Below are 12,529 nucleotides of genomic sequence, written 5' to 3' on the forward strand. Positions count from 1 at the left end.
ACTTGAACTGGCGCACATATGGGATGCTGGCACTGCAGGCAGTGGCTTTACCTGCTATGCCACAGTGCTGATCCCAATTAAGTTTTTTTAAAAGAATTATTTATTTATTTGAAAGGCAGAGTTACACAGAGAGAGAATCTTCCATCTAGCTAGTTCATTCCCAATGACTGCAATGGCTGGAGCTGGTCTGAAACCAGGAGCCACGGAATTTGGGCCATCTTCCACTGCTTTCCCAGGCACATTAGCAGGGAGCTGGATCAGAAGTAGAGCAGCCAGGACTTGAACTGGTGCCCATCTGGAATTCTGCCACTGCAGGTGGTGGCTTTACCTGCTGTGCCACAATGCTGGCCCCATAAGTTTTAAAAAAGTGGAATTAGGGAATTAATAATTTATCTTTTTTTTCTGATTTCAAAAGTAGTATATTCTCATTATAAACATTTCAGTAGCTAGAGAATTATATAACATGGGCAGTTAAAGTCTGTGGAGGGGCTGGCGCTGTGGTGTAATGGGTTAAGCTGCTGCCTGCAGTGCCAGCATTCTATATGGGCGCCAGTTTGAGTCCTGGCTGCTCCACTTCTGATCCAGCTCTCTGCTATGGCTTGAGAAAGCAGTAGAAGATGGCCAAAGTCCTTGGGCCCCTGCACCCATGTGGGAGACCCGCAAGAAGCTCCTGGCTCCTGGTTTCGGATTGGAGCAGCGCTGGCTGTTGCGACCAACTGGGGAGTGAACTAGTGGATGGAAGACCTCTCTCTCTCTCTCTCTCTTCCTCTCCTTCTCTCTCTGTGTAACTCTGACTTTCAAATAAATAAATAAATATTTCAAAAAAAAGAGTCTATGAATGTTTATCTTCTAGAGATAACCACTTCTTATAGTTTGGCATATTAGAATAAAATTAATAATAAGTATATAAATCTTTAGATTATGGAAAGAGCTGATATTTTGAAGTCATCTGGCCCATAATCATTTCAAATTAAATGCCTGGTAATTCACATATTCTTGTTTAGATTTAAAAAAAATTTTTTAAAGATTTATTTATTTATTTGAAAGTCAGAGTTACACAGAGAGAGGAGAGGCAGAGAGAGAGAGAGAGTCTTCTATCTGTTGGTTCACTCCCCAATTGGCCACAACGGCCAGAGCTGCGCTGATCCGAAGCCAGGAGCCAGGAGCTTCTTCCAGGTCTCCCATGCAGGTGCAGGGGCCCAAGGACTTGGACCATCTTCCACTGCTTTCCCAGGCCATAGCAAAGAGCTAGTAGATTTTATTTTTTTATCCTCAGGGAGATAATACGAAGAAAAGCTGTCCTGGCATTATACAAATTCCATCTCATCGCTCCTAATCAAGTACAACATATCCATGTTAAATTTCGGAAAGCACTTTGTGACAGAGATGTTGGGGTCATGGCTGCTTCCTTGCACATATACTTCAGGATGATTAAGGTAAGTTGGAAATTTTAGGAGGTACTGAGTGAGTTCCATTAGAAAAATATAATTATGAAATTAAAATCGGAGGTTTCATTAAAATGCTTAATTAACATTTTATGCACCTGTTGCTGACTTTTTAATTATGAGTTGTAGGTACATTACAGAATAGGTCTTTTTTTTTTAATGCCTAAAATCTTTGTGTGCTACTAAGAAGTATGGAAGGTGATTACGATGTGCATCTTCGTGGTTTTTCAAACAGTGATTTGCTGTTTAGAGCTTCGTCGGCTGCCAAGCAGCTTGTAGAAACAAGCAGGGTGGGGATTAGGCGGTATAGACTGCACTGTTGACTTCATGTGTTAATACTGTGTCAGATGAGGAAAAAGGGTTGAATGATATGGTGAAACTTCTCTCTAAATAGGAATGATAAGATTTATACTAATTCAGCCTGAGTGTATTTCCTGGTTTGTGTCTGCAAGTGTGTGTGTGTATGTGTGTGTGTGTGTATGTGTGTTTCCATTTTATTTGAAAGGCAGAGAAGCAGGTCTCCCATCCATTGATTGACTCTTCTGGTCCAGGTGGGCCAGGCTGAATCCAGGAGCCTGGAACTCACTTTTGGTCTCCCATGTGGATGGGAACCATCACCACTGCCTCTCAGGGTACACACTAGCAGGAAATAGGTTAGAAGGGGAGTAGCTAATACCTGAACCAGGCAATCTAATATAGGATGCATGATTTCCAAACAGTGACTTAACTGCTGAGCCATCCTCCCACTCCTAGAAGTATATATTGGTGAGATTTCCTGAGCACCTACTATAAAAATAAAATAGGCTGTTAACTCATTTAAAATTTAGAACCAAAGCTTCCTTTCCCTTTAATGCATTGTGTTCCAATGTATGGTATAGATAGATATTTGATATTAAATCTTATTTTCCTTCTAACATATACTAATTTCCTCCCAGAAATTTGGCCTTGTTACATAATAAAAATTGCATTGAAGAAGTTGATGTTCATTTTAAGGAAGCCAGGAGCAAGGAGCTTCTTCTGGGTCTCCCATGTGGGTTCAAGGGCCATCTTCCGCTCCTTTCCCAGGCGTATTAACAGGGAGCTGGATTGAAAGGGAGCAGCTGAGATGTGGACTGGTGCCCATATGAGATGCCTGCACCACAGCACAGCTTTGCCCTCTATACCACAGCACCAGCCCCATGAAATATGTTTACATTCTTTATGATAATTAATGTTTTTAAAGATTTGCTTATTTATTTATTTGAAAGGCAGAGTTACAGAGAGACAGAGGCAGAGAGAGAGAGAAGTCTTCCAGCCGCAACTGCCAGAGCTGGGCCGATCTGAAGCCAGGAGCCTGGAGCTTCTTCTGGGTCTTCCACGTGGGTGCAGGGGCCCAAGCACTTGGGCCATCTTCTAATGCTTTCCCAGGCCATAAGCAGAGAGCTGGATTGGAAGTAGAACAGCCAGGACTCGAACCAGAACCCATATGGGATGCCGGCACTGCAGGTGGCGGCTTTATTTGCTATGCCACATTGCTGACCCTGATAATTAATTTTTAATGGACAGGCTCACTAAATTTTGGGATTTTTGTATATTTAAGTAGACTTGCTTGTGCTTTTCCACCTGCAACAAATTTAACATGCTTATGAGAAGTCTTTTGCGTATGGTTCAGAGATTGCAAACAGGTCTTTGATTTTCGTTCAGAGTAATGGTTTTTAATGCCAGTATGCTAATTCTCACATTTTACTTTAATTGCTAGTATTGGCTATTAAGGATTCTAAGATGTAGTTATAAAAACTTAGGAAGTGTGATTAAACTGTGTATGGAGAAAAGTAGCCAGTGGTGGAAGCTTTTCTGGGGATGATTCAAATTAGGATTAGGTAGACAGAGGAGTTTTATTATGGAAGATGTATGTATTAGAGTGTATTTGATTCAGTGTGAATGTAAGCTTTTTTATTTTTTTTTATTTTTTGCTGTTTTTTAAAATGCTAGATTAAGAGAAAAACAAGGATTTGAAAAGCAAAACGTAAACTTTTAAGTGAGCATGTTTAAGTCAGGTTCTCTATGGCATTTCATCGAGGTCTATTTTTCATTTGAAAGAAATTACTAACAAAAATGTTGTTGTTTTTCTTTGGGGGGAATGTAGGAGAATTCATCTGGATATAAAGACTTAACTGGGAGTTTTGTAACAATTTTGAAGCAAGTAGTGGGAGGAAAGCTCCCAGTAGATTTCAATTACCACAGTGTGCCAGCACCATGGCTGCAAATTCAGCTGCTGAGAATTCTAGGACTTCTAGGAAAAGACGATCAAAGGTAAACTATGCTAAGTAAGTTTGCTTAATAACTTAATGCCACATGATACAGCTTTTAGGCTTTTGTCACCCAGAGCTTTCCTGATAAGAGATTATCCCAGGGTTTAATTGGCTTAATTGTGATAAACCAATGAAAAGAGTGCATAAATCTTCTCAGTTTGCTGGGGGTAATCCTGGCTCTCTGGTTATCCAAATCCTGCCCATTGTGAAAGGTACTCCTCAAGTACCATCTCCTCTGTTTCTGAATAGTTCTAGGTGTGTGTGTCTGTGAGAAGAGGTAGTGGTGGGGGGAGGGTGAACAGAGAGCTCAGGAAACTTTTTCTTCAAAGGGCCAGGTGAATGTTTTCAGCTTTGTAGGCCATAAGTTGTCTCTCGCAGCTCTTCAGCTCTGCTGTGGTATGTGGAAGCAGCCACAGACAGTACAGAAACGAAGGAGCGTGAATGTGTTCTAAAGAAACTTTATGAGCAGTCAAACTTGAATCTCATATAATCTCCACTTCATGAAATTCAGGTTTTTAAAATTTTTTTTCTAAACATTCAAAAAATATAAAAACTATTCTTCGTTCATAGCCATACCAAAACAGGTCCTGGCCAGACTAGGCCTATGGGCTGTAGTTCGCCAGCTCTTAAGTCTAGTTGGCTGTTAAATGCTTCGCCTTCTTCATTAATTTTTCTGGATTTTTCTTTTAGCCAATGGCTTATGTTAAACTTTTAATATTTTAATGTTTGTTATAAACTCTTTATATTTTTCCAACTGTATGCATTTTTAACTTTATTTTGTTATACTTTTTAAACTAGAAACTTTCAAAGTTCTAAGATAGTACTCTTATAGCTTATGTAAAGGGATTCCCTTGCAGTTTATAACTAGAGTCATCAATTGCATTGGTATTCTCTATGTGTGTACATGTACATACTTCTTAATATTTTAAAGATATATTTATTTATTTGAAAGTCAGAGTTACAGAGCTAGAGATCTTCAATCTGCTGGTGCATAACCAGAGAGCCACAATGGCCAGGGCTGGGCTAAGCGGAATCCAGGAGCCTTACCTATCACGCCATAGCTCTGGCCCCCATATATATTTGTTTTTAAAAATATTTCTGAAGTGTCCAAGAGCAGCTCTGACTAGATTATGGTTTCTTTAACAGCAGGGGACCCTGGCTTGAGTCCCTAATTTTTTTTCTTAAGGATTTATTTATTTGAAAATCAGAGTTACAGAGAGGGAGGGGGAGACAGAGAGATATCTTCCATCTGCTGGTTCACAACCCAAATCGCCCCGGTGGCCGGGGCTGAGCCAGGGGGAAGCCAGGAGCTTCTTCTGGGTCTCCCACATGGGTAGCAGGGGCATTAGCCATCTTATGGGCCATCTTCCTATGCTTTTCCAAAGCCATTAGCAGGGAGCTGGTTTGGAAGTAGAGCTGCCAGGACATGAACCAGCACCTGTAAGGGATGCTGGCATCCCAAGTGGTGGGCATACCTGTTGTGCCACAGCACCTGCCCCCATACATATTAAACCTTTTATCTATTTTAATTTTATTTATTTGAATGTCAGAGAAAGAGAGAGAAATAAAGAAAGAGAAAAAGATATCTCCTATCTACTGGTTCACTCTTCAAATACCTGCAACATCCAAGAACTCAGTTCATGTCTTCCAGGTGGGTGGCAGGGACCCAACTACTTGAGCTGTCACCTGCTGCCTCCAGAGTGCTCAGACCAGCACTTCAGTGTGGGATGCAGGCATCCCAAGTGACATCTTTTCTTCCTTTCTTAGATTTATTTATTTATTTGAAAGAGTGATGAGAAAGAGATCCTCCATCTGCTGGTTTACTTTCCAAAATGGCTGCAGTGGCTGGGGCTATGCCAGGCCAAAGACAGGAGCCCAGAATTCGATCTGGATCTCCCATGTGGCGGTAGGGACCCAAGTACTTGGGCTGTATTCCACTGCTTTCCCAAGTACATTAGCAGGGAGCTGGATCAGAAGTGGAGTAGCAGGACTCAAACTAGTACTACAAGATGGGATACTGGCTTTGCAAATAGTAGCTTAACACATTGCACAACAAAGCTGGTACCCCAAGTAACATCTTAATTGCTAGACCACCTACCTCTGAAACTCTTTTATAAAAATTTGGGATAATAGAACATTTTCTCTTTGTTGTCTCAATTACAATAAGATTCAGTGTTCATATAAATTTTATGTTTCTGGGGCCCACATTGTGGCATAGCAGGCTAAGCTGCCGCCTGCAATGCTGGCATCCCATATGGGTGCCAGTTCGAGTACCAGTTGGGCCACTTCTTCTTTTTTTTTTTTTTTCAAGATTTATTTATTTATTTGAAAGAGTTACACAGAGAGAGAAGCAGAGGCAGAGAGAGGTCAGTCTTCCATCCTCTGGCTCACCCCCCAGTTGGCCACAACAGGAGGAGCTGTGCTGATCCGAAGCCAGGAGCCAGGAGCCAGGAGCTTATTCCGGGTCTTCCATGTGGGTGCAGGAGCCCGAGGACTTGGGCTATCTTCTACTGCCTTCCAAGGCCACAGCAGAGAGCTGGATGGGAAGTGGAGCAGCTGGGACTTGAACTGGTGCTCATATGGGATGCTGGCATTGCTGGTGGCAGCTTTACCCACTACACCACAGCGCTGGTCCCTGGTTCACTTCTGATCCAGCACCCTGTTAATGCTCCTGGGAAGTCAGTGGATGATGGCCCAAGTAGTTGGGCTCTTGCACCTACACGGGAGACCTGGATGATACTCTTGGCTTCTGGCTTCTACTTGGCCCAGCTCTGGCCGTTTTTGGCTTTTTGGGGAATGAACCAGCAGATGGAAGATCTCTCTCTCTCTCTGCAACTGCTTTTCAAGTAAATAGATAAATCTTTTTTAAAAGGTTGTTTTTTATACTTCTTAGGAAATGATTAGCTCAATGCAGAAAAATAAAAATCTTATGTTAGGATTCTGAAGTATTTAATTGAAAAAAACGTAATTCTAGAAAAATCTTATCTATTGTTTGAATATTTCTTGTGTTTAATATTATTATAATTCCTAGGTTACCATTTAGCTCAATCATGTGCACAGATATTTACACATTTCATGTGTAAATTATTCTTTTGCCAGACATTGTCTTTTAAAATTGAGAAACTAGACTCTAATCAAGGTATAGTATTACTAAAATTTTTTGAGAGGATTGGCAATGTCTGCTATTATGGAAGAAATGTTTACACAATGAAATGAGGGATTTTAGAATATGGTTCTGGATTCTTATCACTGGATATTTACATGTCAGTCAAGATAGAATGAAAGTACATGCACTTTATACTGAATTTTGTGGCTGTTTATTTGGTAAAAAACAAGTCATTTATGATCTAAACTTATACAGTCCCAGATTATTTTGATATTTTTGTTTTACATTATGTGTTCTTTAAGATCACTGTATATGTCCTGTGTTACTTTTTTTAGTTAGTGTTTTTTTTTTTTTTTTTTTTTTTTTTACAGGCAGAGTGGACAGTGAGAGAGAGAGACAGAGAGAAAGGTCTTCCTTTTGCCGTTGGTTCACCCTCCAATGGCTGCCGCAGCCGGCGCACCATGCTGATCCAAAGGCAGGAGCCAGGTGCTTATCCTGGTCTCCCATGGGGTGCAGGGCACAAGCACTTGGGCCATCCTCCACTGCACTCCCTGGCCACAGCAGAGGGCTGGCCTGGAAGAGGGGCAACCGGGACAGAATCCGGTGCCCCTACCAGGACTAGAACCCAGTGTGCCGGCGCCACAGGCGGAGGATTAGCCTATTGAGCCACGGCGCCGGCCAGTTAGTGTTTTTTTTTAACTTGTCAAACTTATAAAAAATACCAGCTGAGAAGCTGTGGTTTTCACATTGGCCTCTTAGAGAGAACTTTTCTTTTGTAGGCTCAGAGGCAGACTCCCGGAGCTCCATAAACAGGGAATTTTTTAAAAAGTGTCTGTCACTACACAGTAATGTTACTGGAACCAGTGACCAGAAGGACATATTAGTGGAACAAATCTGTTAATTTCACAAAATATACTTATTTATTTTTAGTATTTTAAAATTTTATTATCAAAGAGTGTATTTGTTATTCAGAAAAAGATTAGTATTTGAATTAAAAACCAAAACAAAACCCCGTGGTGGGTCCAGTGCTATGGTGTAGTGAGCAAAGCTGCCACCTGCAGTGCCAACATACCATATGGGTGCTGGTTCATGTCCTAGTTGCTCTGATTCTGATTCAGCTTTCTGCAGTGGCCTGGGAAAAGCAGCGGAAGATGGCCTAAGTACTTGGGCCACTGCCTCCCATGTGGGAGACCCTGAAGAAGCTCCTGGCTTTGGCCTGACTCAGCCTGGGCTGTTGTGGCCATCTGCAGAGTGAACCAATGGATGGAAGATTCTCTCTCTCTCTCTCTCTCTCTCTCTCTCTTTTTGCAAAGAAAATTGTAAGATAGTGTGTTCAACCAAACATCCTCATTTGTAAACGGGGAATAGGTGAGACAAATGATGGATTTGTGCATATCTCCTCCTTGGCTGACTAGTCAACTTTGATAAAGCAAGAAGTTAAGCTCATGAAAAGAGCAAATGAAATCTTTTAGATGTGAAATTTAAAATATAAAATGGATTTAAAATTTTAAATGTTCTTTAAACATTTTAAAATTTAAAATATTAAATTTAAAATATAAAATGGATTTCTTTCACTTCTCTTCTGTAGATCCTCAGTTTTAAAGAGAGACAAGTTTGAAAAACTATGTTTTATTGGGTTAGAATACTGTAATTCTTCTGCAAATAAAATATCTTTTAAACAGGACAAGTGAATTAATGTATGATGTTCTTGATGAATCCTTACGAAGAGCGGAGTTAAATCACAATGTCACATATGGTAAGTAACGTGTTAATGCTAGTGACTAATGTCTTTTTTTTAGTGTTGTAGCTAGATCTTTGTTAGAATACTATAAATCCCAACTGGGTTTTGTACATTGATTTAAAAGTGTTTCTTTGGGTTATTATTTTTCAATGTGAGCATTGAATAATCAATAGATAGTAGTAATCTTAAATAATAGCACCTTCTAAATGTTAACAAATTTCTTATTATAATTGTCTTTCTGTTGAAGACATTTATCAAGTATGTAATTGTGAAGATAACTTAAAAACTGCATGTTTTGTAAAAGTTTATATTATATTTATATTTGAAAACAATTCTTAACTAAGTCAGCTAATTGTATTTATCACATTTCTTTCAGGCCCTGTGCAGGGTGCTTGGAATACAGCTGTGAATAAAACAATATTTTTATGGTGCTTAGACTAGATAAATGGAAAGGGACAGATGTTACCAATGTTACAAAATGTGGTAGAATGTAGCAGCTAGTTTTAGGTGAGAAGGAGACCAAGGAGGGTTTTCTTGATAGTATCTTGTAAGAAGACATCTGTAGGATGAGTAGGTTATAGATAAATACTTATTAATACTTATAAAATATTAACACTATTTTGTTAAAGGTAATAAGCTATGTTATGTATAAACTTAAAAAGTGGGGCCAGCACTGTGGTGCAGTGGGTTAAAGCCCTGGCCTGAAGCGCCAGCATCCCATATGGGTGCCAGTTCTAGTCCCGGCTGCTCCTCTTCTGATCCAGATCTCTGCTATGGCCTGAGAAAGCAGTAGAAGATGGCCCAGGTCCTTGTGTCCCTGCACCCACATGGGAGACCCAGAAGAAGCTCCTGGCTCCTGGCTTCGGATCAGCGCAGCTCCAGCCGTTGCAGCCATCAGGGGACTGAACCAGCAGATGGAAGACCTCTCTCTCTCTGTCTCTATCTCTGTCTTTCAAATAAATAAATATATCTTAAAAAAAAAAAAGTAATTTAGTGATAGACAAGAGCTAGTTTGAGGAGGGGTAGACAATTGAGAAAGGAACCAAAACACTTGGAGCCAGAGGGAAGGACTATTGTTATTTGACCAGTCATGGAAAGTCCAGTGAAGAAATGGAGATTTTGGGAGCCTTTTTTTTTTGAGGTGTATTTATTTGAGAAGCACAGGTATAGACAGAGGGAGAAACATCTTCTATCTACTGGTTTGCTTCCCAAGTGGCCGTAAAGGCTGGGGCTGGGCAGATTTGAATCCAGCATCCAGGAGCTTCTTCCAGGGCTCCCACGTGGGTGCAGGGGCCCAAGTATTTGGGCCATCTTCTGCTGCTTTCCCAGCCATAGCTGAGAGCTGGATCGAAGTGAAACAGTAGGACTCAAACAGGCTCTCATATGAGATGCCAGCGCCTCAGGCAGAGGCTTAGCCTGCTACACCACAGTGCCGGTCCCTGTGAGCTATTTAAAAGTGAGAGGTAGGGCAGTTTGCATTTTGCATGCTTTGGAGGAAAGTAGTAGAAGAGTTACTGAGAGGTATAATTAAATGAGAAGTGACTTCATAATATGGTAAGATACAATGCTGCAGGGGGTGTAGAGTATTATTTGTACTTTTAAACTGTGACAAACTGTACATCCTTAAGGACAGTGCCTGTAGAAGCATAGGGTAGATCAGGGGGCAGAAATGGAATGCATTTAACTTAAATACAAAGTGCTTGGCAAAGAAATAGTAGGAATAAAGAGAATGGACTACATACATGTGACCAGCAGAGGGAACATAATATACGTGATAGTGAATTGGGATAGTAAGCTTTGAAGGATAGATTGATTTTTCATGTCTAAGTGGTAATAAGCAATAATGAGATAAGCATTCTTTATTCATTTGTTCAACTAGTGTTTGTTGGATGTCTATGAAACAAAAACTTGATATTTGTTTTAAACTAGGTAGATTGAGAAAAGAATTGACAGACTTACATATTGCTCTGTGCTTAGTATCAGAGCTGAATAAAGAATAAGGTGGACAGCCTGGCGCCATGGCTCAGTAGGCTAATCCCCTGGCTGTGGTGCCGGCACTCCGGGTTCTAGTCCTGGTTGGGGTGCCAGATTCTGTCCCAGTTGCTCCTCTTCCAGTCCAGCTCTTTGCTGTGGCCCGGGAAGGCAGTGGAGGATGGCCCAAGTGCTTGGGCCCTGCACTCCATGGGAGACCAGGAGGAAGGACCTGGCTTCAGATGGTGCAGCGCGCCGGCCGTAGTGGCCATTTGGGGGGTGAACCAATGGAAAAAGGAAGGCCTTTCTCTCTGTCTTTCTCTCACTCTCTATAACTCTCTCTCTGTCTCTCTCTCTCTCACCGTCTAACTCTGCCTGGCAAAAAAAAAAAAAAAAAAAAAAAAAAAAAAGGTAGACAGAGGCCCTGCCCTTATGAGTACATGGTGTAATGAAGAGTTGGTATTATCTAGGTCTTCTATATAGTGAGAATAAAGAGCCACAAAGGAAGATGTTCCGTCCTGAGGCATGTGGTTTAGCTTGGAGCTGTCAAAAAGATCCAGAAGAGTATCAGATCTTTTCAGTGTCAGAATCTGCTAGCATAAATTAGAACATTTTGTTTATGTTATAATTTGGTGTGTATGATAAGGGTTTCAAAGGTTCTCAAGGCATTCTGTTTCAAAACCAGTTAAGAATCTGCTTTTTTTTCTGACAGAAAAATTTTTTAATATAATTGACATTTCAGCTTTAATTTTTTTTTATTTTTTCGAATAGGACATATATGCACATGGTTCAAAATTCAAAAGGTACAAAAGGGTATACAATAAACAGTAAGTCTGCCTTCTACCCTTATCACCCACCACCTAGTTCCCCTTCCTAGAGATAACTACTGTTATCTTTTCCTTTTGATCTAGAGAATACTGTATACCTGAAAAAATATTTTTTAATATTCTTAGCTAGGACTCTTTTATGAAGGATTGCTTGAACCAACACCAGTGGTTTGTTCGTTTAAAACTGTTGGTCCAGTGTTTCACCTTGCTATAGAAAACCTTATAGTTTCTTTTGTTTTATTTCCTCTATTTAGCTTTTAATTGTTATGCTCCCCTTCCCATATTTGTATTGATACAGTTTATAGCTACATTGATTATATCAATGGTATTCTTTGGCAGTCCTAATAAAAATATTTTATTGCCTAAGAATGTAAACTTTAAAATGCAAGCTTCATAAGGGCAGGGACTGTGTCTGTCTGATTGCCCTGCATATCCCAATAGCTGACGCTGGGTTAATCAGTGAGTATTGTACTTTAGTTGAATGAAAGGAAGAGAAATTATTTTACTTTTATCAGTTCAATTCAGTTTTAATCTTAATACTTTCTAAACCATATTTTAATGGAAGTTCCATTTTGTCACTTATCTAAGTGGGAAATCAACAAGTAAATTATATCAAAGACATTTATTGAGTATCTGCTGTGTGCCAGGCATTGTATAAAGTGGTACAGAGGATATGAAGAATTATAAGATGTAATATTTGTTTTAAGGAATTTACAGTATAATGAAAGATGACTTATTTATGGAAGCACAATGCCAGTGTAAGGTAGAATGTGAAGGGATGGTATAGGGAATAAATATTATAGGCACTTGAAGATGGTAGAGATTGCTGTGGAACTGAGGGCACAGCTAAGGATTTATTGTTGTGATAGGACCTTGAAGGTTAGGTAGGATTTAGATAGGCAAAAGGGTGATTGAAGGAGCTTCTAGATGAAGGGAACATGAGAGAAACTGCAGAAGTGGGGATGTTTAAAATGGTTTCTGACAACAGTGTCTTGCTCATCTGAACAGATGATTCTTTTAGTTGAAAGGACATATTGTGAAGGTCCTCTGATGGCAGCAAAGTGAGTTTGTACTTCTGTGTACACCTTGAGATGTGGAAGGTTTTGAATGGGGTACTGATGATAACATTTTTAGTGTACTAGCAAATT

General features: G+C 40.2%; 1 protein-coding gene across 3 annotated transcripts in view; it reads left to right on the forward strand.

Moving 5' to 3' along the window:
* AP4E1 (adaptor related protein complex 4 subunit epsilon 1) overlaps window positions 1-12,529 on the forward strand; it is an 87,357-nt gene that overhangs the window by 21,517 nt on the left and 53,311 nt on the right. For all 3 annotated transcript variants that reach the window (XM_070054200.1, XM_070054202.1, XM_070054201.1), the window contains exons 6-8: window positions 1,277-1,436; window positions 3,571-3,737; window positions 8,525-8,598. In XM_070054200.1, coding sequence (XP_069910301.1) covers window positions 1,277-1,436; window positions 3,571-3,737; window positions 8,525-8,598 — 401 coding nt within the window. The remainder of the gene's footprint in view (window positions 1-1,276; window positions 1,437-3,570; window positions 3,738-8,524; window positions 8,599-12,529) is intronic.

Source organism: Oryctolagus cuniculus, chromosome 12 (assembly GCF_964237555.1).
Source record: "Oryctolagus cuniculus chromosome 12, mOryCun1.1, whole genome shotgun sequence".
NCBI lineage: Eukaryota > Metazoa > Chordata > Mammalia > Lagomorpha > Leporidae > Oryctolagus > Oryctolagus cuniculus.